The sequence below is a fragment of the Pavona decussata genome, unplaced genomic scaffold, assembly GCF_977016875.1.
Source record: "Pavona decussata unplaced genomic scaffold, jaPavDecu1.1 SCAFFOLD_105, whole genome shotgun sequence".
Taxonomy (NCBI): Eukaryota; Metazoa; Cnidaria; class Anthozoa; order Scleractinia; family Agariciidae; genus Pavona; species Pavona decussata.
Window position 1 is genome coordinate 2,016,792 of NW_028145519.1, and position 27,324 is coordinate 2,044,115.

The 27,324-nt window shown below is 37.1% G+C and overlaps 1 protein-coding gene across 1 annotated transcript; it reads left to right on the forward strand.

Annotated features, from left to right (window-relative positions):
• The first annotated feature begins 5,212 nt into the window (after nucleotides 1-5,212).
• On the forward strand, nucleotides 5,213-26,105 carry LOC146471357 (uncharacterized). The gene is made up of 4 exons (XM_085121036.1): nucleotides 5,213-5,276; nucleotides 5,351-5,462; nucleotides 9,810-11,086; nucleotides 24,736-26,105. Exons 1-4 carry the CDS (start codon nucleotides 5,213-5,215, stop codon nucleotides 25,764-25,766), a joined length of 2,484 nt encoding a protein of 827 aa, XP_084977162.1. The 3' UTR covers nucleotides 25,767-26,105.
• The last annotated feature ends 1,219 nt before the right edge of the window (nucleotides 26,106-27,324 follow it).

Below are 27,324 nucleotides of genomic sequence, written 5' to 3' on the forward strand. Positions count from 1 at the left end.
ATCCATTTACCCGCACCAAAGAACTTTTGTTTAAGAGATATTGAACTAACGCGCGACACGCCTTTTTTTGCTACATCGGATGCCCCGATTGTTTTCATTAGAGCCGGTGCAATAGATCAGACAAACACAAACATGATGGACATTAGATGGTCTTTTTTCCGGTTCTGGAAGCCCATTTCACAGAGTGAACAGCGAGAAATCGCGCCCTGTGCACATTGTTTTGCACGATTCATTCTAGAGAATTCTAGCAATGTTTACATTGCTGACTGACGGCGACATGATGCTCTCGACAATACTCAGTAACGTTTGCATTCATTTCGCATCAATGAAGAACAGTGTTTAAAAATAAACTATGGCCGGCTACTCTTGTTGAGTATATAAAAACAATTATTGTATAATGCGCTCCAAAGGAACCTGTCGGAATAGAGTTTACAACATTACTCAGTAAATTGAATGTTTTATATAAAGAGCTAATTAATAGCTTTCTTTTCTTGTGCTTTTACTGAGTACTGAGTTGAAAATGCGCAATAACTCATATAATGAAAGAAATAGTTTCTTCAAACTAAAGAAAACATACATACTTTCAAAATTTGTGTTCATTTAATGTCAAATACGTTTTCAATTTGCATAAATCTTCACTATTTAAAGTGAGTATTGTAGTGAGTAATGTTCAGTTCTTTACGTCAACAAAATGCAAATGTCACGCATGTGATAAACTTCTCGTTGTCACGAGTTTTACAAAGTGACAATTACTATTTACACAAGCATTTTCCTCAGATAGCATGAAAATGAAGTTACGCTTTACACGCTTTAGAAATTCACAGAATATACTGAAGTGTAAATAATAAAGCATGTTCAGTTTTCACAGTTCCGCATTGCGTGATTAATATTTGGTTCTACCGCCTTTAGAGGCAAGGATAGCTTCTATCCTTTTGTTCAAACTGGCAATTGTGTTATCTATAGTTTCAGTACAAATACAATCAAAAGCTCTTAAAACTCTAGCTTGAAATTCCTCCCTTGACCACGTTAACAGCACTTTTTCCCAACTAGTCGTTTTCAGACAATGCAGGTCAAAAGTGTTGGGACACTTAGCGAGATACTACTGAAATAATCTCCCCCCACCCCCTCCCCCCCAAGCAATGTTGAGATTTGACACTACAACACAGATTTCAACAAAAATACTGTTTATCTGCATCTTCCAACATTGTTTGGGGGGGAGGGGGGTGGTACGCTCCAATTGTGACCCCAAAAAGCCAACTTTACTTGGAATACATGATTATTGGACAGGTGTCCCAACTACTTTTGACCTGCATTGTAGTTTGAATTCGCGCAACTGATCGCAGCGACAAAATTCTGTCGCCGCGACAATAATTTAAACCAAACTGATTCAACATGTCACAACAGGCGATTGGTTGCTGCGACTTGTGGCCGCGACGTGTCGTAAGCAACTTGTCGCCTAGTTTGTCCAGACATTTATGGATTTACGCGGGAAGTTTGGAGAGCACAAAAGAAGCGTAAAAGTACGCCTCGAGCAACTCTAGCTTCTTAAGTACATTCCAAACTTCCCAAGTGCATTCACATCCAAAGGTTTTAAAAATTTACTATAGCCCTGAACTATTAAAAAATATTAATTCCGCGTAGGGGAACTGTTATAATCTTGTCACGTGCATAGTCATGCTGTCAGTAATCGGATATCCCATTTGTGCAATGTATGATTTTGTTAGTTCATTCCTTCCTTAAATAGTATGTAGACGAAATTCGTGTGTCTTCGATTTATTACAGGAACGAGTAAAACATCTAAACGAGGAAGAATGCAGAATTAATGAGGCCGCTTGTTAGAGCCTTCATGACACTCCCTTGTTAAAAACGACCAATTTTTCGATTCCTAGGTCTACCAAATACAATGCAAACAATGTTTATACTTTTACAAGTAACATTTCAATTTAAGCATGGCTTCCACGAATTCTTGTACAGTAGCTTGATGCGAGCACTGTCTTACCATTGCCACTATTCACTTCTGCATTCAGGAGTTGGCTCACAGGACCTCGTTATCAAGGGGTTTGTCCTGTGGAGAGGGGTAGTTCCTTGACCAATCCATAAGTTTCCGTCAGCGCGCCAGTCTTTCGAGAAACAGATTGTTTAAACTGAATCTCCCTGAAAAACGGCGATCATTTTGTTTACACGTTTCCCAAAGCTCTGAGAGTTGGACGACATTAACAGTTCTTTTGGGAAATAATCAGAAGAACACTAGTCCCTTAAGGCGCTGTTGCACTAGGCAATTTTTCTTGGAACTTGTCTTACTTGTCTTACTCACCCTTCCCCCAGTCCCCAGCAAAACATATTCCCTCTCCTTTCCACGAAACGGATAAAGTGACCGTCGCAATGCAAACTATCGTAACTGAATCTCCTTGACTGTGGTAAAACAGGAGTCCAAAGGAATTTGCTCGGTTGGACCGGAACAGAGAGGGGCAGGTTCATCAGTTTTTGTGCTTGACTTTGTGTCAGCTCACATTCACTTTTCAGAAGCCATAGGAAGTGTATCCACCGGCAAAGACACAACTGGCTCTTAATCGAGTGTCAGCAGCTCAGAAGTAATAGAAGACTGTGGTCTACGGGAAGTTGGGAGTGATACCTCTTATGATGACGATATCCCCCAACAGTTGGAGTGACAGTGATAGCGATCAGTACCGTTAAGCGTACTTCGGCAAACTTGATTCATCGTGAAGCGAGACCGGAGGCCGTAGCGGGGCCATGTTATTTTCAACCTTTATTTAGGGGTGGGTCAGTCAGTCTTGTGCCAAAAGGAGGGGGTAGGCGATGTGTTTTTTATCCACCACATTTCCAAATGCTCCGATCCACCCCATCCTATACTTTCTGACCAGTCCCTTACCTCTCGCTTTTCAATTTCCTTAGTCTTTAATGTTCCATCAAATTTTACCAGTATTTACTGGAACATCTTTTTCTTGGTTTAAGTTGAAAAAGCTGAATCGGTTGGTCATTCACATACAAATTGCAAACATTTTTTGCAATTTATTTTCAAAGTGACGAAAGGACAGCTTCCACAACTGGTCTGGCTGTCCCTAGAATTTTGTAAAGAAAATACAAGAGGAGTTAGTTACACTCTTTTTTTTTTTTTTTAAAAGAACGTCGAGGCTGAGATTAACCAAAATTGTAAGAACGTATTAAGAACATTCCTCAAGCTGAGAGTCGGTTAAGAACGTTTTTATTTTGCTAATCTGTATATAAAATCAAGGTAACAAATGTAAATTAACCAAAATACTTAAGGGAATGTTTGGTATAACATTTAAGGGGTGACACACATCTCCGTTTGTCATAATCAGCAGTTCTTGATACCATATCTCAGAAGGCAATACACTTTGATAGGTTTCCTGGTCACGTCCGAATTGATTTACTGAAATACATGTAGTGTATACCATGTAATATAAGAACATCTTAAGAACGTTTTCAGCCTCAAATCGCCAAAAAATATGAAAACGTCCAGCCTCAGCTCCAAAATTAGACGTTCTTACAAAAAAAAAAAAAAAAACAGCGTATAATTGAAGTTTAAAAACATAATGGCCTCACCTGATTCTCATTGGTACATAAAACGAAGCCCTCCACTAATCAGACATGAGTGAGCGACTTTTTCAGCGAAGGGGTTGATTGAATTGTCAATATTTTTCCCTCCATAATAAACTTATTTGTAAACTAGGAAAATCTAAAATGCGTGTTAAATCTCGTTATGACGTCATAGTAATTGGGTTTCACTCGCGCGCGCATAACAACGAGAGAGCAATGAGCTCTTCCTGCTCATGTACAGTGTGACTTGAGAGGGCAAGGAATCTATCAAAGGCTATGGGTCCAAAATATTCTGATACCCTGCAATAGCCCTTTTCATGGTTAACTCTGCTCATTTGCATTACAATGAAATCTAGCATGTATGTGAGGCAATTTCGGGCTATTTTGTAGTTTTAGCCCGAAATTGCCTCGCATCCACGTTGGATAACATTGTAATGCAAATGAGAAAAATCAACCGTGAAAAGGGCTATTATGTGATCAGGAACACAACTCGGGTCTAGAAAAATGTGGACAATTAATATGAACGGTTGCGAAATTCTTCTTCCTCTGTAATTAAGGACAATGCCTCTTATAACAGATATTTTTCAGCAGTTTATGGCAATCTGGTAACTGGCGTCAAGGGCAAAGAAGACTCTGGATACGAGATTGCAGTTTATGACTCCTGCGTGAAAAGCAGATAATCTGAAAGAGCTATTGGAAAGCAAAACGAAATTAAAATTAAGCATTTTCAGAGCTATTAAGAAACAATGACTCTAAAAAGCTTTAAAATAAGTAACTAACAATATATGGAATGTTTTCGAAATTGAAACTTAATTATCTCTGATAAACGCGTGGTTACCCCTAACTTTCCTGTTGGATTGAGATAGACCTTGCTAAGATCTCCTTTTCCTGCATCGTCATACACCGCACATGCAAAGAAGGTATTAGTAGACATCCATTCTGACACTCGGTTCGTGCTCCGTAAAAACTAAAATCTTAAACTAAGATTTTACTTTACGTTACCCGTCTTATGCAAGACCAACACCACATTAAATTGAGACGGTTATCATCTTATTTTAACACAGGAGATCTTAAATAAAGACTATCGGAGTCTCAGTTAGTAAATAAGATAAAAGATCGTCTTAAATATTGTTTTTAAATCGTCTTCATTTGAGAAGCGCTTACCTTAATCAACATTGAGGCATCTTACTTTAAGAAAGACCAGTCTTAATTATTCTAATCTGAGTCGATGGGGTCCTTATTTTAAGATTTGGTGTAATAAAGTACTATGGATTGAAATTCGTTGTGTTTTCGTTGCTCCATATATCATGTTCAAGCTTAATGGTATTAAACGCTCCCTGTCAGGTTTTGAACGTATTGGCCGTTGCAGTTAAATTTATACCTTGCTTCGAAACTTAAATTGAGATTCTAAAGCATCTAGAGTACGATTGTTCAAATCTTGAGTTAAGATGTTACCACAGCACTTTGAATCTAAGAAAAAATCATCTTAATCTAAGACGCCATCATCGTATAAATAAGAAGAAAGTCGTCTTATCCTAGGATGAATCGTCTTCAAATGAGATTTACAGCATCAGAATTAAGTGTAAAAAACGTCTTAAAGTAAGATTTTAGTTTTTACGGAGTGATGGTAACAATGGCGGCTCAGGTGAAGCAGGCTCAAGCAGCCGAGATTTGCTGCGTTCTGGGATCCGTTCCTGGTAATCAACACCAAAACCAAGCAAATTGTACTATCAAAATATTGCACCTTTGATTTACACTTACACTTTTCCAGGATTTTCCAATCCGAAGTCCAGTCCACCATCGAACAAATCCACCCGGCTGAGTAACCCCCCCGTTGGTAAGAGTTCTTCGCTGGAACGATCTTCGCTGATCTGTTGTGCTTGGTTTGTTGATCGAGTGAGCGGCAAGATTTCTTTATTTGCAGGTAAGACAAGCTGTTCCGTTTACTTTTAACCGTAGTAGAGGTGATTGGGTGACAGTGTTAATCGATCGAGGGAAGCAAAGGCAGATTTTAAATCAACACATCTTTGATCTAGATACTCGGGAAAGTATTATGTTCAGGAATACAGTCGAATTTTTGTATGGCAATCCAGCTTTATCCAGGGTGATATGCTTATGTTTTGGGTAAAATTTGGCTTTTGAAATATTCACTACCCGAAAACTATAAACACCTGACGGGTAAAGAATGATACGGCTTGTTTGGCTGGTTCGCTGAGCAAAACAACTCGACAAGTTAACTAATGATGATAACACATTTGGTCAGTGTAAAACAAAGACTGCCGGACTTTAGACTGCTGACTACAGACCCGAAGTAAAATGAACACTGTAGGCCGAGGGAAAAATGCAGGGAGGAGATTGCAGACCAGAGTAAAATATAATCTTTGGGAAAACAATTGTAAACCAAACAGGAACAACAAGGGGTTAAATAAACAGACAAAAACCACAGAGCTCAGCAAAAGACCTTTTGAGGTTAAAATTCTGACAAAACACGCAACAGTTAAACACTTGGCTCTATTTACTCACGATCATGCAAACATCATGAGTGTGCTGTTTCCATAGCATCATGAATAAATAGTAGGTGCTTTTTGTTAAGTCAGTGACACAGGCAAAGTTGAAAAACCAAAATCCAGATTCTCCTAACCTATAACCTTCTGATTAGGGAGGGTTCATAATAATTATTTATGTATATCGGGTGCTACGATGCTTTTTTTCCCTTTTTATCATGACCCCCCTGAAAATCATGACTTGTTACTAGTTTGGTTGCTCTACCAATGAGTTACAACAGGCTTGGGGGAGGAAGGCCATTAAGACAAACATCCTGCATAATACAACAGTTTGGATGCTGATGAGTTCATACATGTATGCATACTGAAACGAATGTGATGTTACAATACGTGAACATGCGTGACGACAAACATCCCAACAACAGAGCTGGATTGATTAAAATGGAGTTGATTGATTAAGTAATAATAGTTATGGTGTTTAATCACACATTTTACAATATCCTGCAAAATCAAGCGGAATAGGCGAATAAATATGGTAATTAACTGATGAAGCTGTAGCCCAAATTGGCTAAAAGCAGGGGAAATTCTGCAAGATTCAGCAGGATAATTGTTTTATTATTCAAAATTATTCAGCACATTGATATAAAAGCAGTTTTGATGCAGAAAAGCTGGACGACAATCTTTATTTTACCATAAATGTTTTCCCCAACACACAAAATAACGTATATCGCAGGATGCCTGTTGCGTACAGTCAACAAATATTATGTGCACCATGACCATAATAATAATATTATTATTATTATTGGGCAGTGTTACAATGTGTTGAATAGCTGTCCTGTATAGTGAAACCTCTGTGCTAAGACAAATGAAAAAATGAAAACCTTTTATTCACGATTCTTTCCAAATTGAACTTTGTTTAAACTAAGAAGAACTTTCAGGCATCATCATTCAATACCATGAGCCTTAGCTTGGTGACATGAGTGTGGGTGAGATAAAACGAACAAAAAAGACAAAATAGTAGGAAATAGCATCACTACGTCAATGAATTTATATATGGTATATATCCTGCAAGCAAAAACAAACGTTTAGATTAGGTGATAACGAAAATGGTGAGATAAAAGGCTGACCTAGTATCCGTTCTCGCGAACTAAACTTTTGATGACCAATGTTAAATTTAGTATTGTATCTGTGACATACATCCTGCATGGTTTTGGGTATTAAATCGCTCAGAGTTCAATCATCCAGTTTTATCTAAGCTGTTTGAGATAAAAGGACAGAATAAACAACACAAAGTGATTGCCAGCTTGTCGCTGTTTTTCTGGTGTCTTTGTTGTCCATTTATAAGATATTTGAAAATTTTAATGTATCAAAGGATGATTGTTGCTTTGAGGACAGAAGATGAAGCTTTTATTGTTTCTCCACAGTTGACATTGTAGTGTTTGAGTGACCCACATGGAACCCAGGGTGATAACTGGGCTATTTGACGAGAGACATTTAGTATTTGTGCTTGGTTTTTTTAATTAATTAATTAATTAATTAATATATTTATTTATTTATTTATTTATTTATTTATTAGCATCATAGCACAAGTGTAAAGCAAGTACTACAGTAAATTACAGTTTAGACAAAAGAAACCACTTAGTGCTACATACAGTATACATAACAATGCATTATTAAACACTTAGCAGAATTAATGTATAGGAGTTAGACCAATTTCTGAATACAGTATTTATAGTTAAGTTTATATAAAAACTCACGGAGATCTTACTCCCCTTTGTTAAATTTTTTGTTATACAGATAGTACTTGGCATGTAGGATTCAATAATTCAATTTTCGAGTAATCTTACAGGGCAGAGGCCCTGTTGATAGAGTTTTGCCAAAGATCATTTTTGTATGACATATCGTAAAAGTGGTAGAATAATCTTCATTGAAATTCGCCAAAACACTTTGGAAAAAAGCTTTGGTATGATGGCATTCAATTAAGGTGTGTTTAATAGAGTCTACTTGACCACAATAGTTAGAGTTGGGATCTTTTTCCACTCCAGAATAATACAATTCTTTCGTTGAAACAACTACTCTTCTTAAAAGCTAGATATAAATTTCTTTGATCTTGTTTTCCTTGCAAATTTTCGTCAGTTGCTTAAAATAGGCCTTCAACGAGAAATCCTTTAGAGAAAGTTTCTCTTACCACTTACTTCCTGCTTTAATTTCTTGGGGGGGTGCTCCTAATTAAAAGCCAATAGTAATCTTTACATTCTAATCTTAATAAATCGTAACAGTGGACGAAAGATTGAACACAGTTTCACAGAATAAAAATTATCGTTTATCAATAGAAACCCCGGGCTTTTTCCAGGGGCTGTTTTGGTATTATACAGCCTACTTGAAAATACTGAAGAAAGTTAGATTTCATATTGTATTTATATTGAAACTCCTGGATAGAGAGCAGGTGCCCATCATTGTTTTAGAGATCTTGAATGCATATTAAAGAAAGTTTTACCTTCGATTAAAATCTCCTTGTTATTAAACAATAGCAAGTCTTGTCCAATGTGAGTATGACATAGGCTCTTTCAGAAAAAGAAAGCAGAATTTCCTTAACAACGACATGTATACTTTCACTATAAGGGGATCTTTTATCATAGTTATTTAAACCGCTAAAGTTTTCCTTTTCATGAGGCTGTTAACATAGAGAAACCTACCTGTCCAAGCAAGCTTTAAAAGAGCCTTGCACATAACTTGAAAGTTGGGTACCCGCAAGCCACCGTCTTTTAACTTTATCTGGCTTTTTGCGCCATATAAAGTTAAAAAAGACAGTATCGTCGACTTAATAATTTTTGAAGGCACTACCCACATTTGAGTAGTATAATTCAGATGACTAATACCTAAGCATTTTTTAATTTATCAAAACATCAAACATCTACCAAAAATTGTCAGATATCTGGAACTCGTGATATCAAGAGTAGTGTTCAGGTTTTGAACTTTCTTTACAAACCTTCTTTTTACATTTCCTTCCTCATTGCAAGAAACATATACTCCTAAAATGCGAACAGGATCTTTAGTCCATTTAAAGCCTAGGGGCTTGGCTTTTTTGTTCTTCTATGGACCCAACCATATCGCTTTAGTTTTAGAAGCGTTCAGTTTCAAGCAAGATATTTTCCCATAATCATTTAGGTGAACTGGCTCAGCTTAAATTCTGTTCCAAAAATTTTGACCCCCTTAATCCTGTTATCTTCTCTTATCTGAATGGCTAGAACCTCAGCAGCGAAGAGAAACTAATAGGGGGATAGTGGGCAGCCTTGCCTTGCATCTCTAGATATTTTGAAGTAGTCAGAGTAAAAGCCATTATTCAGCAAAGAGCTTTCTTTGTTAGTATAAAAGGTTGTCATCCACCTTTTAATGCTGCTTGCAAAGTTGAAGATGGAAAGCGTTTTCTGAATAAAGGACCATTCTACCTTATCAAAAGCCTTTTGGCAAACAAGGCAAAGCAAAATCCCTAGTATTTCCTGCTTGTTCGAGTGTTTTAAAATACCTTAAACATGGCAATAACATGACCAACCAGTCTAATCAAATGATACCAACACAGTCATTGCATTTTAGCTCTTGTGAACACTTTAAATGCAACTATTTGCTTTTGTGGGAAAAATGCTCACAGCATGATTCTTTTTGCACAGCTTTTCTGTCATATTCAGGTGTTTTTAATGACGTTTCAGATAGCAGACAGCACTAAAGCAGAATACCAGGGTTCTTGAGGTATAAAAGAGGTCAAGCTTGCAAATGCCTTCTGTGTGGCAAGTGTTTTTGTGATGCTGAAAGCCTAAGAAGACATGAAAGAGTCCATACTAGGCCGAAGCCTTATGAATGCAAACAATGCGGCAAGTGTTTTTGTCGAGCAGGAACTCTAAGGAGTCATGAAAGAGTTCATACTGGAGAGAAGCCATATGAATGCAAACAGTGTGGCAAGTGTTTTGGTCGATCAGGAATTCTGAGGAGACATGAAAGAGTTCATACTGGAGAGAAGCCATATGAATGCAAACAGTGTGGCAAGTGTTTTAGTCAAGCAGGAACTCTAAGGATTCATGAAAGAGTTCATAGTGGAGAGAAACCATATGTATGCAAACAGTGTGGCAAGTGTTTTAGTGTAGCAGGACATCTTAGCATTCATAAAAGAGTTCATAGTGGAGAGAAGCCATATGAATGCAAACAGTGTGGCAAGTATTTTAGGGTAGCAGGAGCTCTAAGGATTCATGAAAGAGTTCATAGTGGAGAGAAGCCATATGAATGCAAACAGTGTGGCAGGTGTTTTGGTCATGGAAGTTCTCTAAGGAATCATGAAAGAGTTCATACTGGAGAGAAGCCTTACGAATGCAAACAGTGTGGCAAGTGTTTTAGAGAAGCAGGACATCTAAAGATTCATGAAAGAGTTCATAGTGGAGAGAAGCCATATGAATGCAAACACTGTGGAAAGTGTTTTGGTGTAGCAGGAACACTAAGGATTCATGAAAGAGTTCATAGTGGAGAGAAGCCATATGAATGCAAACAGTGTGGGAAGTGTTTTGGTGATGGAAGTTCTCTAAGGAAACATGAAAGAGTTCATACTGGAGAGAAGCCTTATGAATGCAAACAGTGTGGCAAGTGTTTTGGTGATGGAGGTTCTCTAAGGAATCATAAAACAGTTCATAGTGGAAAGAAGCCTTATGAATGCAAACAGTGTGGCAAGTGCTTTATTGTAGTAGGACATTTAAGGAGACATAAAAGAGTTCACACTGGAGAAAAGCCGTATGAATGCAAGCAGTGCAACACCTTCTTCACGGGCTTGGGAAGTTTAAGAAAACATGAAAAAGTTCACAAGAACGCTACAGATTGTACTCAAGATAACATGTCCACACAAACCTACACTTTGATGGAACCCCACTCTGATCATGTTGAAAAACACATCTGCTGGATTTGTCAAGAGGAGTTCAATAGTGAAGCGCTACTTCTTGGTCACTACGAAAATCATATGATAAGTGATTAATTTTTAGTTAAGTCATTTTATTAATGAATTTGTATGGTGAAGTTATTGCTATATTCGATGGAATGTGTTTTATTTGAGCATCATTAAAGTAAAGGAAAAGTACAGTAACTACTTTAACCAAACACAAGAGAACTAGATACAATGTTAATATGGCAAAGAAGTAATCAATATTCGAAGCAAACACATGTACATGTCATTAGTGCTAAGCGCGGGAAAAAGAGCGATTGGTTTTGGTTTTCGTTTTGAGTTGTTTAAAAAGTTGTGCGGATTTCTCTATCCAATAACAGTACTAGTACTAGAGGAAAACCGGCCACAGAAAAGAAGTAATTACTCTCGACACGCAATTGAAAACCGCTCAATGCCTTGAATTGGCCATTTCCGAGATGCTGTGAAACTTCATTAGGAAAGCGAGGCTAAGGTCAAAGCTTTTCGAATGAAAATTAGTATTATTTGCGTATTTTTGAAAACTAGTTTTTATAACAAAAGCTTTGCACTTAGCCTCACTTTCTTATTGAGGTTGAAAGCAACTCGGAAATGGCCTATTAAAACTGAGAGAAATTTGAAGGCGCCAGTTAAAGTTATTTAACAATTAGACGGCGAGCTCGAGGTTTCTATCGGCTGATAGTTGGCGAGGGGCGAAGCCCCGAGCCAACTATCAAAGGCGATAGAAACCGAGAGCGAGCCGTCTAATTGTTTTAGCATACCACAGTGATCGATCTATGAAGCAAAAAAATCTTTTTATTTCATAAATTTTGATATATTTGTGCAATGATGCATGCTAAATCGCGCGCGCTCTGACAAACTGCCGTCTATTGATCGATAGACGGCACCTGTGTAGCCAATCAGATTGCGCGTTACGCGATAGACGGTCACTGAGGTATGCTAAAGAGTAATATGGACAAGCTGTTATTACAGACAGTTATTTTAGTGCTTTGTGGTTTGTTAAAGCTGTGCAATGAACCACTTTTATTAATTTCTGTCCAAAACTCCAAAGTCAACTTCATCTTTCCCATTGACCTCCCGGGGTAATTTTTTCCAGTTTCTTCGGATAATGAATTTTGATAGGGTCAAAATATATTTACCTCAAAGTGGTTTATTGTATAGACGCATGTAAGGTTATGCTGCATGTCATGTCTTAGCTTTGTATCGTTTTTCGCTTTGAAGAAATTACGTTCATCGTTCACCTTGTGTTAGGGAGTTTTTAAAATGGGTGTAGTTCATTTATGGGTGTGGCTTTCAAGGAATTTGAGGAATTCACACAACAAAAATGACTAACTCAAAGAGTACACAACCCGACTCTCCGCTACTAAAACGTGGATGATGATGTAGCATGAGTATTAAAGGAGTTATTGTTACAGTTTGCAACATAGCAGTTAGTTTTGTTTGTTACAGTTTACTGAATGACATTTAAATTTACAATGTAATAACTATTATGGAAAAAGAGGTCACAAGGATGATTGTAAGAGTGTGAGGGAACCTATGTATAACCAATCAATTTGCTAACTTGTAGTTCGTCTTTTAACCTCTTGTACATTCTTGTAAAGTGGAAGTTAATGTAGAAAAAATTACAGGTTAAAATTATTAGCTATAAAAAGATCAATTTCTTTCAAGACGTTCACAGGTTGATATTTAACAAAGATCACACTTTGATCTTTTTAATATCATTTTGTCGAGAATGTTAACCAGGCTTTATTTAAAATTTTTTGTTAAGAAGATAGCCTCAGTCGTTGATTTGTCCATTAATTGTTCTTTTGCTTGTTAATATTCTTTTTTTTTTGTATTTGATTGTTTATATCTGTAAGAGCTTTGGCTTATCAGTTCGAGTTCACAGACTAAAAGTCTTCGCTATCATATTTCTTGTTAATGTTATTGTAAAGAGAAACGTAATGGTGGCCAATAGAATATGTTATTTTTTTGTCAGTAAGCGTTTACGTTAATAAATGTCTGCCGTTGCTAATTGCTAATTGCCAATGTGACTGGGCTGAAGGTCTGGCGTTAGCAGTTACGCCTGACGTTAAATTTTATGCAACTCACCCCTGGTGAGACAGTTTTCCTGAGGAAACAAGTACCGGTTTCGCATTATTCTATATTGGTAATGTTTTCACCCTTCTCCAATTTCACTAGACCCCTATGTTTAATGCGTTCCCTAGCCTCTCGAAGTTCCGAATCTGTCACCAAACTGTATGGCCTCGCAGCTCAGTCGGAAGAACAATGGTTGATCAAATCCGGAGATCGATTTCCGCCGAGCTCAAATGTTTTTCTTCCCCTTTCGTGCTCCCTCATTTGCCTGCTGTGGTTAACGCTCAGAGGGAAATTCAGGTGTTTACTTAGCACTTCAACATACTCTACAGAGTTCATTCTCTGATTCATCATTTGTTTCATTAGTGGTAGCAACACAGCATTGTTTGTATGTTCATATGTTCATATGACCGCCGCGAAAGCTTTATAGAACAAGCGATAATAGTGAATGTGTAAATTACTTATTGGCTAATCGCGATGTTACCACGCTGCAAAATATCTTGTTTTAATTCTACCGTTTTCTTGTTTTTTATAGGCTACTAGATCTTCTTAGCTTACGCTGATATATTTTTATTTTTTTACCACGTGATAATTTGGTAAATAGCTGGGGTTTTTTTATTAGAGATATCCTGAATGTAATGTAATAAAGTTATCTATCTCTATCTAGTTATCTATGTTTTAAAAAGGCGCCAACACTCGACTAAGAAGATTCAAGACAGACAAATTTGGCTGTTTTCTTTGCTGGTTCGTTGAAAACCGACCAGTTTCAGTTTAGAGCAATAACATTTACGTTGAAACAAGAGGTAATACCGTGTTTTTTGTACATTGTGCACTTTATAGATAGTTCGTGTAAAATCCGGCATATAACGTCTACTGTACAACACTCTTTCGTTACAGCTCATTTCCAAATAGCTAAGCTGTTGCTTTCAAAGTGTAAGAATTTAATTTCAGCCAACAAAAGCCGAGCAAAACTAACTGTTATAATTAGCTTATCCGTGGTTCTTGATTCAACGACACAACAGAACGTCCTGTTTATTACCATTTGTGTTCAGGGTTTTCACAAATTGACCGATTATAGATCTTCTGTTTTCACCTTTTCCCCTAAAGTTCGGGGTAGAAGACAGTTAAGGGAAGCCAAACCTCTAGCTTCCGAATATAAAATACTAGAAATTTGATTTATTTTTGCCATGTTTTGCCAATCGTACTGTTACCCTGGTAATCATAGAACCAGCCTGAAGCAAGCTTTCAATAACGTCGATTAGTGTTGCATGCATTGAAGAATAAGTAAATTAATAATGCCGTAGAACTGTTGTGAGTGTACTTATTTCATGAGCAGTTCTGTTAATAACATTGTAATAAGATATGAGGTGTCATCAAACGGAGTAAAGAAGAGCTATGGAGGTGCGTAGAAAAACACGAAAGCTGTTTACAGATCACTTCATCCACAAGCAGCCAGACCGATCTCAGTTACGTTAAGAGATCAAAAGCAAGCGGAGAAGTGCCATATAAGTGGTGAAGACCCCAGTTTCTCCAAACGTCAGTTTATTGCAGAGCTGATGCTGTGTCTGTGCTGGAAAAGAAGGAAATAGTTTTACCCATTTTTGATGTGACAACCGTTTGATACGTGAGCAGTGGGAAAAAACAGGAGAAGAATGCAAACTCGTTCCAAGGTTCCCACATCTTTCCGTCCCCAAGGGAAGAGAAGAGATTCTAGTAAGGAGTATGGAGAATGCTGAACATGAGCAAAACTTCAAAATGGAAGTTGAAAACATGATCTGGAATTGCAGAAGTGAATCTGTCTTGTCTGGTGTGATTGGGGCACTTGGGACAGAAGGCAAACATTTGAGACTGTGGATTTGAAGATAGGAATTTAAAGGCATTTATCTTATATTTTCTTAGCTCTACACTGCGTGGCCATCCAGCGTTTCTTTCTAAAACAGGATATTCTTCGTTATGGTTTCTTCAACTTACCTCTTCTCTTACAGAGCACATGTAGAGTCGCTTTGTCTGATTTTGTGTCACGAAAACACTTTGAGACAGAAGTCTCCGATATATTGAATTATGAAAGGACCAGTTTGTTTTTTAATTGGAAAGAAAAGAATAATTCGTATAAAAGATTTTGTTATTGCCCCTGTTTCAGTCTGTATATAAAAATATGTTTTGGTGTCAAAGGGTTTGTCCTGTGGAGAGGCGTAAGTTCGTTGATTAATCCATCAGTTCCCGTCAGCTCGCCAGTCTTGTGTTTCTTCCGTTTTCTTATACTTAAAAGCTATTTTTTCCCATTGGCTTAAACGAGAGGTGAGAAACAGATTCTTGGTCGCCAAGCAACAAGTCGTGTGTGTCATTTGCTGTTGAAGCTGAATCTCCCTGAAAAACGGCGGTCGCTTTGTTTATACATGAAATAAAGTGAACAATTTTAGTTCCCTAAGATGTGAGGGTTGGACCACATTAACACCTCTTTCCCGCAATAATATAAACCCAAAAGCCAATTTCTAACCTGTTATGTAGCATGAAATAATAGCAGTATCATTACTCTCCGCTGGATTCTATTGTTTGTTATCTTACTCATGCCTCCTTCCCACCCCCCAAGGCATCCTTATTCCCTCTCCCTTCCGCGAAACGGATAAAGTGACCCTCGCAATGCAAACTATCGTGACTGAAAGTCCTTGCCTTTGGTGAAACAGGAGTCCAAGGGAATTTGCCCCGGAAATGCTCGCTTTTAAATACACCTAGTTTTTTTTTCTAGCAACTGTTGCGCTTTAGTCGTATTTGATTTAATCGAGACGAAGTAGAAACCGTCTGCTAAAAGGAGGAATTTTCATATCCGTCCTCATAAGATTTTACGTGAATATCCTGTTCTATTTTAACTTGAAAAGGCTCAATCGGTTGGTCATTTACATTTAAATTACAAACATTTACATTAATTTCATTTTCAAACTGATGAAAAGACAACATCCACAAACGCTATTTCCAAGAATTTTGTAAAGAAAAAACAAGAGAAGTTCGTTAAATAAATCATCTCAAACATTTTGGCCTCACATGATTTCTATTGACCTCGGTAGCAGCAGCAGACGAAGCCCTTCACACAATCAGACTGGGTAAGCAACCTTTCCAGCGAAGGGCGCTGATGACAGTGATCGTTAATATTTTTCGCTCCTTGATTTGTAAACCACGGAAATCTAAATCGCGTGTTCAAGCTGTTTATGACGTCATAGTAATTGGGTTTCACTCACGCGCGCATAACGCCGAGCAATCTCGTTCCCAGAGCCCGCGTTACCCTTATCCAGCGGAACGTTTCGTTGGATAAAGGTAACGCGGGCTCTGGAAATATTTTGTTCAGTTTTTATAGTAATCTCGTGCCTCGAGTAAAGGAAAAGGAGATTCTGGGTACGAGATTGCAGTTTATAACTATACGTGAAAAGCAGATATCTGCAAGATCTCTTCGAGCGGTTGGGAATCCTTCTGCGATAGAAGACGTCTTGAATTTGCGAACAGCATCTCAACGAGTTTGCCAATAAATTCTAAAAGGCCTCTGACGATTCTCTTTGTCGAGACGGAATGCCCTGTCATACTAGCCACGAACAGTTCTCAAGTATTTTTAAATAACTCTAAAAAGCTTTAAATTAAATCAGTAACAATGTATTTTTTTCAAATTAAAGCTTAATTATCTCTGCTTAATACCCCCGGGGGGGGGGGGGGTACTCCCTTATATGGGCTTTATAGGTGTGTGCGGCGCCAAAGGGTATGGTTTTTCAGCCGTTTTGGTCATAAATAGGGTATCGATTTTAGCCATTTTGCCGCCATTTTGGTAATAAATAGGGTATCGATTTTTGCACTCTAGTCTTGAATTCGTTGTTTTAGAAGCTACTTCTTCATCATGATGTTTACGGCAACTGTATACGTGCCGCAACGGCTTGTCACGCCTTAAACATTGGTCTAGCTGAACTAGAGAAATAATTATAAGGCAGGTCTGAAACAGGGTATTGATTTAAGGGTTAGGTCATAAATAGGGTAGGGGAAATCGCAGATTTTGGTCATAAATAGGGTAAGGGTTTTGGGAAGCGGGCCGCACACCCCTATCCAATTTTATTGGGGGTACCCCCCCCCCCCCCGATTAATACGTGGATATCCCTAATTTTCCTATTTGATTGAAATAGACCTTGCTAACATGTTCTTTTTCTGTATCGTCATATAGCGCGAAAAGAAATTAAAAAGAAAGACCTTTGAATTAGCAAGCAACCATTCTGACACGCGCAGAACGTATGCGCAGTAACAAAAGGATTTACGTTACTTAAAATGGCGGTTCAGGTAAAGCAGCCGAGATTTGACGCGTTCTGGAATCCGTTCCTAGTAATCAACACCAAAACTATGCAAATTTCAAATACTACCAAAATATTGTGCTTGTGATCAGATTTCAACTTACACTTTTCCAATCTGAAGTCCAGTCCACCATTGAAAGTGTCCACCTGGCTGAGTAACCTCGCCGTTACTGAGAGTTCTTCGGTAACTACTTTAGTTCTTCGCTGATCTGTTGTGCTTGGTTTGTTGATCGAGTGAGCGGCAAGATTTCTTTATTTGCAGGTAAGACAAACTATTCAGTTTACTTTTAGCCGTAGTAGAAATGATTGGGGGACGGCGGTAATCGATCGAGGGAAGGAATGGTAGATTTTAACCGACACATTTGATATTCGAGAAAGTAGAACCAGCATTCTGCGTATAAATACAAGGACGGTCGAGTTTTGTTTGGGAATCCAATTTTATCCAGGGAGATACATTGTATGCTGATGTTTTTGGTAAAATTTGACGTTTGAAATATGTACTACCCGAACACTTTAAAGACCTGACGGCTAAAGAATGAGCCGGCTAGTTTGGCTGGTTCGCTGAGCAAAACAACTCGACAACTTAATTAACTAATGATGATAGAACATTTGGTCAGTGTAAAACAAAGACTGCAGACTTTAGACTGTAGACTACAGACCCGGAGTGAAATGCAGACTGTAGACCGAGGGAAAAATACAGGGAAGAGATTGCAGACCAGGGCAAAATGTAAACTTTGGTGAAATAACTGTAAACCAAACAGGAACAACAAGAAGTCAAATAAACAGATAATAACCACAGAGCTCAGCAAAAGACCTTTTGAGGTCAAAGTATTGACAAACATGCAACAATTAAACCTAAATAGTTGGTTCTATTTAGTCACAATCATGTGAACGTCTTGTTACCCTGCTACAAGTATACAAGGAGCTAAATAATTTTAATTGGTGTAATAACTAAGATGAAGATTGGAAGTAGATAAGAAAGAGTTTTTTTAAGACCATCCAACCCCATTTTATTCAGGCCTGAAAGGGGGTTACAATGACTTTCTGGTTCCATTCTTAGATTAGTCTGTATTTCACCCATGTCTGCAATCTGTTCACTAAATTTTACCCTTGTTCTGTAGTCTGTAGTGTGTGTTTGACACTTATTGATAGAGCATTTTAGATTAATACAATAATGATCCAGTGTTTACTCTTGTTGTTATTCAGTATAAAAATTTTACTTGTTGTACACCTGTACATCCTCTATTTTGATATTTTTTGGTTATGTTTTAGAATTAGTTCAGAAGAACTGGACTAGTTCTTCAGATACATGTAATAATGAATATATTATGAAGTGTCACCCTCTCAAAATAAAGTTGATTATTATTATTATTATTATTATTATTATTATTATTATTATTATTATTATTATTATTATTATTACATGTATTTCGAATTAATTATGAATTTGAGTGATATTTAAAATGAAACGAGTGATAATAACAATGAACAGTGTTTTGGTGGCTTCAAGATGCCATTGATTGTCAATTTCAAATGTCAAGAGCCAATGGCATCATGAAGACAATTTGCAGTGTTGTTCATTTTTATTATTGCTCATTTCATTTAAAATTATTATTATTATTATTATTATTATTATTATTATTATTACAAATAAGCAACCAAAATGGTGAACTTGATGCATTATTATGTACCTTTACTGTCAAGCTAAATGAACTGCTTAACACATATGCCTTCAAATTGGTCAAATGTGACTTCAGTCGTCTCTGTCTAAGGCAGACACCCTCAAGACCAGCTCCTTACATGTATGTCTGTCTTGGTGAGGTTTCTGCATTTAGTTTGAAGCGTGAACTTCACTGAGACAGGACAAGGGGCAACTGAATTGATCAATTGAACTGAATTAAAGGTTTGACTAGTGAACTCAACATGCTTCTTTTATTATGAAGCTCAATTGGATGCATTGTGACTTAAGGACGGTGCCTACTAATACTGAAATATTTTTGTGCGGCTTATGACTATGCGGGAAAAACAGATCTTAGCAAGGGCTCTTGGAATCCAAAAAGAAAATTGGGGGTAACCACGCATTTTTCATAGATAATTAAGCAATAATATCTCTAAAAAGCGCCAAAATATAAAGCAATGTATGGGATTTTTTTTCCTAAATTGAAGTTTAATTATCTCTGAAAAATGCATGGTTACCCCTAATTTTCCTTTGAGATACCAAAATCACTTGCTAAGTTCTGATTTCTCCCTATAGTTTTAAACCGCGCAAAATTATCCCTGTATTAGTAGGCACCACCCATAGGAAACCCGAGTATCTCGAGATGCGCAGAACATATGCGCAGTAACAATAGTAGGCCCCGTCCTTAAACTCAGCGGGAATGCAATTGAAATTAAATACATGATTGGTTTTTATTTTTCTTCCCATTATTAAACTTTGATTAAGTTCAACTGATTGGTTAACTTTTGGTTGAAAAGGCACACGGGATGGAATCATGAGTTTGGCAGGTGCAAGATTTATTTCATTTGACATTTGTATAGCCTTTGATGCAGTCGTTTTTAGTGAAGTGGTATTAACCTTCTGCCCACATGTACCTGCTTGCCAGGAGCCTGCATTCCTTTGGTATTTTGAATCATTCGCTAGATAGAGTTCCAGACTTCCTGTGAAAAAAAATTATTTCTAATTGATCAATGCTCTGTAAATTGAACACCTGCCAAATATAAGGCTGAAACTTTGAAGAAACACAGTTGATATTTCCTCTGAGAGACATTAACTGGGATTAACTCTGTCAACTGTTACGATGGTTTGGATTTTAGGAGAAAGTGTCACAGATTCATTTTTCTCAAGACTTGGCATGTCTTGCTTTGAATTAAAGGAAAGAGTTTGTGTTTTAGCGAGTCATTGTTCAGGATCAATAATAAGGCTAAATCCATTTGAGATTGTTTTGAACTGAATGTTTGTAGGGTTTTTCTAAAGCCAAAAAGCTAGTTATTACAAAACTATAAAAACCTATCTCTCCAGTAAACTAGAGGATATTTCTATCTATTGAAGATATTGAAATTTCACCTAAAAACAGTTCAGCTAATTAAAAGATTATAATTGTGCACTGCTAGGAACTCTCACAATTGTCCACCATCTAAGTTTAAATTTGTTTTGCTTTGGTTTTGAATTACGTTCATATCCATCCACAATGTCCCTTGACTGGCTCACAAAAAGCATTTCTTTTACTGCCATGTTTAGTAATTAGAGTATTTGTAAGCAGTTCAATTCCCAGTTGTGTCATTTCTTAGATGGTGTCGGTCAGTTCTCTAGATTTTTGTAGGTAAAATGTGATTGGCTAAGAGGTGGCAAAGAAATGCCAATCTCCAGTAAGCAGGTGTTTAGCGGGGAGGAGGGTAATATGACTCCCTAAGAAATGACAGCGTGGGAGGGCAATAGTTGTAAGTCACTGCCCTGTGTTTTTGTCATCGCCTCACTCACTTTGTTTGTGCTATGGTAGTTTAATGTTTCCCTATTTTTGTTTATATACATGCAAGTCTACAAACTGTGTTTTAAATATGCTATTACATTCAATGAACAAAAATTTTCCTTTGGTCTCAGCCATGTTTGACCCAAACATGAGATAAATGCCTGTTATAAAGGGAGGTAATTTTTCTTAAATTCTGTCATTTCTCCATTGTTTACCATTCATGGGTGAACATGCCTTCAGCAAATAGTAGTGATTAGGAGCAGGTGTTACCTTTTATTCCTCTTTTCTTCCCCCTGCTTCTGCTCCAGGCACTGAAAAAGAGCACTGCAACTGAAGCAGTGAATTATAGTGTGTCGAAAACAAAATTTGTTTACATACCAATAGCAAATTTTTGAATTACTGCTATTGAGTGATCTGAAGATTTCTAAGTTGTGTTGAATCAAATTTCAAAACACACAGAAGTTTTCTTCAAGGGTTTGATTTGTAATTGCAGGCTGCTTTTTGTAGAATTGTCTCTCATTTTTTTTTTACAAAATTGTGGTACAGATTATGATAAGGTGGCTGTACATATCCCAGCACAGGTTGGCATGGTTGCTCTCCTTTCAAGTTGATTCTCCCAACTGTGAAAGCTTTGTCAGCAGACTTTTTGTGCTTTGATTATAAGTTACATTAATCATCTGTTTGTTATGTTACACTGTAGACAGTAGAATCTGAGGAATATGACCGCAACACAAAGGCAAATGAAAAACTGTGTTTAAAGAAGCTAAACACAGTTTTTTGTGCTGGCTTGTATGTCATCCATCATTTTTCTCAAACCATTTATCTCTGAGTTCTCAGCATTGGCAAAATAAATGTCAAGGGTGCTTCCTCACGGGGACTCCTCAGATGAAGTATCGTTGGGGAGGTTGAAAAAAACAATTCAGTTTAAAATTATTGTTCCATGTGAACTTCTACAGATTTTGAAATATTTTCAGGTGATGGGGTGACCTTCTTGGCAGTTAAATGTTTTGGATCCATTTCTACCTAGTAGAACTTTTGGGTCAGTTGTTAAAGGACAGTTTTGATGATGTTTAGCAAAACAACGTTCTAAGCCATTTTCAATTTTGCCAACAGTCATATCTAAATATTGTCTACTACTTACGGTAAAAAGAAGGCTTACATGTACATCCCAAACTAGAAAAACAATATATCTACTTTAAAAACCATTTATAAACAGATGTGGACGCCCAATGATTGTCTTAAGCCAGGGGCCTAAGTTACACTTTGTTTAAATAAATGGCCCTTTAAGTCTAGTAACGTGACACCATTCACACCTCCCTGCCACTAAGTTACCTGAGTATTCCTTAATGGGCCAGAGTTACTATCAGTGATTGTACTCTTCTTGAATGTACTGTTGCCATAGCATTGGAATAAATGATAGATGTATTTTTAAGCTAGTGACACAGACAAACTTAGAAAAAGAAAAACCAAGTTCTCCCAACCATGACCTTCTGATGACTAGTTTGGACACTCTACCACTGAGCTACAACAGGCTTGTGGGAGGAAGGCCATTAAGACAAACATTCTGCTTAGTGGTACGATTTGGATGCTGATGAGTGGCATACACATATGCATATTGAAAGAAATGTGATGTACGATACATGAACAAGCATGTGATGATCTAACAATAATAGTTATAAAAGAGCTGATTAATATTGACCTGATTCAACAATAACAGTGGTGGTTTTTAATATTGCACATAACACAATTCGGAGTAGCTAGGGAATACCCCGCCACTCCATTATTGTGTGGTCCCCGGGGATCTCACACAAAGAACGAGGTATAGTCATACAGTGATGTGTGATGATCAGTTTTGGAGTGGCGGGGTATGCCCTAGTTAAGCCCACAATTCTTATCCTGTGAAATGGCACTGAATATTGCTTGCAAGATTGAGCAGAATTGTTTTATTATTCAACGCATTAACAAAAAAAGCATAATTTTATTGCAGAAAAGCTGGAGACTACCTTTATTTTGCCATTTTTATCCCTGACACATTGCATTATGTATATTGCAGGGTATCAGTTCTGTACCGAGGATGAATATCGAGGGCACTATGACCATATTTGGACAGTGCTACAGTGTGTTTAATAATGCCATTACATACATGTATGTGACCCACATAGTGAAACATCTGGGCTAGGACAGATGACAAAATAAAAACCTTTCCTTTATTCATGATTCCTTCCAAATTCAACTTTGTTTAGACTAAGAAGAACTTTCAGGCATCATCAATACCATGGGCCTTTTCAAGGTGAAATGTGTGTGGGTGAGATGAAATGAACAAAAAGACAAAAAAAAGGTGAATTTACATCACTACATCAACAAGTATATATGTTGCATACATCCTGCATGCAAATGCATCCTGTAAGGCGGTAGCAAAAGAGGTAAGACAAAAGCTTGAACAGGCAGCTGCTCCTATGGACTAGAACTCTATATATGGTGTGCATCCTGCATGCCACATTCATCATACCATATTGAATATGCTATGCATCCTGTCTGTTATATTTACCAGGCTTAAAACGTAACATGACAGTTTTGTTTTCTTGACAGTTTTTAACTTAGCAAACACGAACAGTTGCATTCAGCTGTGATATGAATGCCGACAGTTGTCGTCATACATTTGTAAGCATCCAGGATATGTTCGTGTTGTAGAGAAAGCAAACTTCAAGCAGACCAATTCAAGATTCAAGTTGTGTCTCAGTGATGTTTGATCTCCAGAATGTGCACATGTATATATAATAGTGCGTTAATGATGATGATGGCTGGTTTCTCGGATGCGAGGAACCAATGAAGGAAACAGGGAACATGCAGTATGTTAATTAGCTTATACAGTTTAAGAATGGTCCAGATTGCAGCTGATGCTATACTTCGGTTCCTTTGAACAATAATGCATTAAGTATGGCCAGATCCCCTCAGATCTGAAGTAGTATGCTTGTACGTGCATATTACCTTATGGTCTCCCTGTTGGTTCAGTTCTTAATTTAGTGAATGACCCACATGATAGCAAGAATACTAATCGTAAAATAATCCTGACTAATAAATTAAACCGTTTGTGAACTCAGATCTGGACACTGATGTAAAATTAGCTTAATACAATCAGCCTATAAATAACTGAATAAATCAGAGGTCTGTGTACAGTAATCCATTGTAGTTTTTATAGGGTTTAAAATAACTAACATAACCAAAAATAGAATGTTATTTTAAAACGTCCCATAACAATCAGTTTTCGAATCCATTTCTATTTATATGTATGCTTCTTTTATAAGAAAGATTTAGTGAAAGTTTGGGTGTTAAATTGCTCAGTATAAGTTCAATCATCCAGTTTTGTCTAAGCTCTTCCAGAAAAAAGGACATAATAAACAACAACAAATGATTGCCAGATTGTCGCTGTTTTTCTTTTGCCTTCGTTGTCCGTTTATGAGAGATTTGAAAATTTTAATGTATCATAGGATGATTGTTGCTTTGAGGACAAAAGAAAAAGCTTCTAACGTTTCTGGACAGTTGACATTGTAGTATTTGAGTGACCCAGAAGGAACCCAGGGTGATAACTTGACTATTTAACAAGAGACATCTAGTATTTGTGTATGCACGAGTGTTGTAAACTACCATAAACATGTCTAAAACATGACAAAACAGCTAAATAAGCATTAGTGACTTGCTGCTTTTTACCTGTTGTAATATTTACTTTTCTGGGGGAAAATTACTGAGAGCATGAATTTTTTGTACAGCTTTTGTGTTATATTCACGTGTTTTCAATTACGTTTCAGATAACAAACAGCACTAAAGTAGGATGCCAGGATTTTCGAGGAATAAAAGAGCCCAAGGGTGCAGATGTCTTGTATGCGGCAAATGTTTTCGTGATGCAGGAGATCAAAGGATACATGAAAAAGTCCATACTAGGGAGAAGCCTTATGAATGCAAACAGTGTGGCAAGTGTTTTAGTCAAGCAGGACATCTAAGCACCCATGAAAGAGTTCATAATGGGGAGAAACCATATGAATGCAAACAGTGTGGCAAGTGTTTTAGTGTAGCAGGAAATCTTAGGACGCATGAAAGAGTTCATACTGGAGAGAAGCCATATAAATGCAAACAGTGTGGCAAGTGTTTTAGTCAAGCAGGACATTTAAGGACACACGAAAGAGTTCATACTGAAGAAAAGCCATATGAATGCAAACAGTGTGGGAAGTGCTTTAGTCAAGCAAGAAATCTTAGGACGCATGAAAGAGTTCATACTGGAGAGAAGCCATATGAATGCAAACAGTGTGGGAAGTGTTTTAGTCAAGGAGGACATTTAAGGACACATGAAAGAGTTCATACTGGAGAGAAGCCATATGAATGCAAACAGTGTGGGAAGTGCTTTAGTAAAGCAGGAACTCTGAGGTCACATGAAAGAGTTCATAGTAGAGAGAAGCCATATGAGTGTAAACAGTGTGGCAAGTGTTTTAGTGTAGCAGGAAATCTTAGGACGCATGAAAGAGTTCATACTGGAGAGAAGCCATATAAATGCAAACAGTGTGGCAAGTGTTTTAGTCAAGCAGGACATTTAAGGACACATGAAAGAGTTCATACTGAAGACATTGCATATGAATGCAAGCAGTGCAAAACCTTCTTTAGGCGCTTAGGGAGTTTAAGAAAACACGAAAAAGCTCACAAGAATGCTACGGATTGTATTCAAGATACACAAGATACAAGATACACACAAACGTACACTTTGATAGAACCCCACCCTGGTCATGTTGAAAAACACATCTGCTGGATTTGTCAAGAGGAGTTCAGTAGTGAAGCGCTACTTCTTGGTCACTATGGAAATCATATGATGAGTGATTAAGTTTTAGTTAAGTCATTTTGTTGATAAGTTTGTATGGTTAAGTTATTGTTATATTCGATAGAGTGGGTTTTATTTGAGAATCATAAAAGTAAAGCCAAAGTTATTACTTTGACCAATGACAATAGGCCTACATTCAATGTCATGATAGCATAATGAACCAATCAATATTTGAAGCAAACACATGTAATTAGCGCTTAGCGTGGGAAGAAAGAGCGATTGGTTTTGGTTTTGTTTGTGGGTTGTTTAAAAAAGTGGTGCGGATTTCTCTAACCAATCACAGTACTAGTATTAGAGGAAAACCAAAGAAAAGAAGAATTACTCTTGACACGCTCTATTGAAAACCGCTCAATGGCGTGTTATTGGGCCATTTCCGAGTTTCATATTGAGGTTGAAAGCAACGCGGAAATGGCCTATTAAAACTAGGAGAAATTTGAAGGCGCCAGTTAAAGTTATAGAGTAATATAGTGTTGTTACGGACAGTTGTCTTGGTTACTCAGGAAAGGTAGCTGGTTAATATGAGTATTTTTCCTGTTCTAAGGTATATCTATGAAAACGGAATTTCAGTGTAGAGTATAATTGCCAGCAACCTTACATTTGTACTATGGTACTGAAAGAAGAAATACCTCATCGTTTTTCATCTGTGGATTTGTAATGATGTGAAAACGAGAACGTTACAGTCAAAGCCCATTCCTAAGGACAGCCATAGGGATTGAAAATTGTTCGTACATGTTAATGCGGTTTAAACAAAATGTATTGGTCAGGTCATAAAGTGTTTTGCAGTCGATCGGTTGTCGCCGTAATTATGATTGACAGTTGTAAAACAAGCAAATTTTCATTGAAAGGTTCAGTAATTTACTTAAATATTTTCCTGTGGACTAAGGGTTTTTTTAATTATAGAAGAGCCTGGAAGGTAAGAGCACACAGCCCAACTCTCCGCTACTAAAAATGGATGATGATGTAGCATGAGTATTAAAGGAGTTATTGTTACAGTTTGCAACATAGCAGTTAGTTTGTTTGTTACATTTTACTGAATGACATTTAAATTTACATTTTTTTAATAATTATTATGAAAAAGATGTCATAAGGATGTAAAACCATTCACTTTGCTAATTTGTAGTTTGTCTTTTAACCTCATGAACATTTTTGTGAAGTGGAAGATAATGTAGAAAAAATTACACGTTAAAACTATTAGCTATAAAACGATCAATTTCTTTAAAGACGTTCACAAGTTGATATTTAACAAAGATCGCACTTTCATGTTTTTTTAAAATGTCGTTTTGTCTATAATTAAAAGCCTTTGTCAAAAAGTTGGGCTCAATCGTTACTGTGTCCATTGGTTGTTGTTGTTGTTGTTGTTTTTTTTTTTTGTTGTTGTTGTTTTTTTATTTTGCTTGTTAATATTCCTTTTTGTATTTGATTGTTTATATCTGTAACAGCTTTGGATTATCAGTATCTAACGCTGTTGTTACTCGAGTTCACAAATTAAAATTCTTCGCTGATATTTCTTGTTAAGTAATACGTAATGGTGGCGAATGAAATATGTTAGAATCTTTTTGTC

Coding starts and splice junctions, on each gene's coding strand:
- LOC146471357 (XM_085121036.1), top strand. CDS start 5,213: ATGGCGGCTCAGGTGAAGCAGGCTCAAGCAGCCGAGATTTGCTGCGTT. Junction 5,463..9,809: donor TCGCTGATCTGTTGTGCTTG/GTTTGTTGATCG, acceptor ACAGCACTAAAG/CAGAATACCAGGGTTCTTGA. Junction 11,087..24,735: donor CTACGAAAATCATATGATAA/GTGATTAATTTT, acceptor GTAGGATGCCAG/GATTTTCGAGGAATAAAAGA.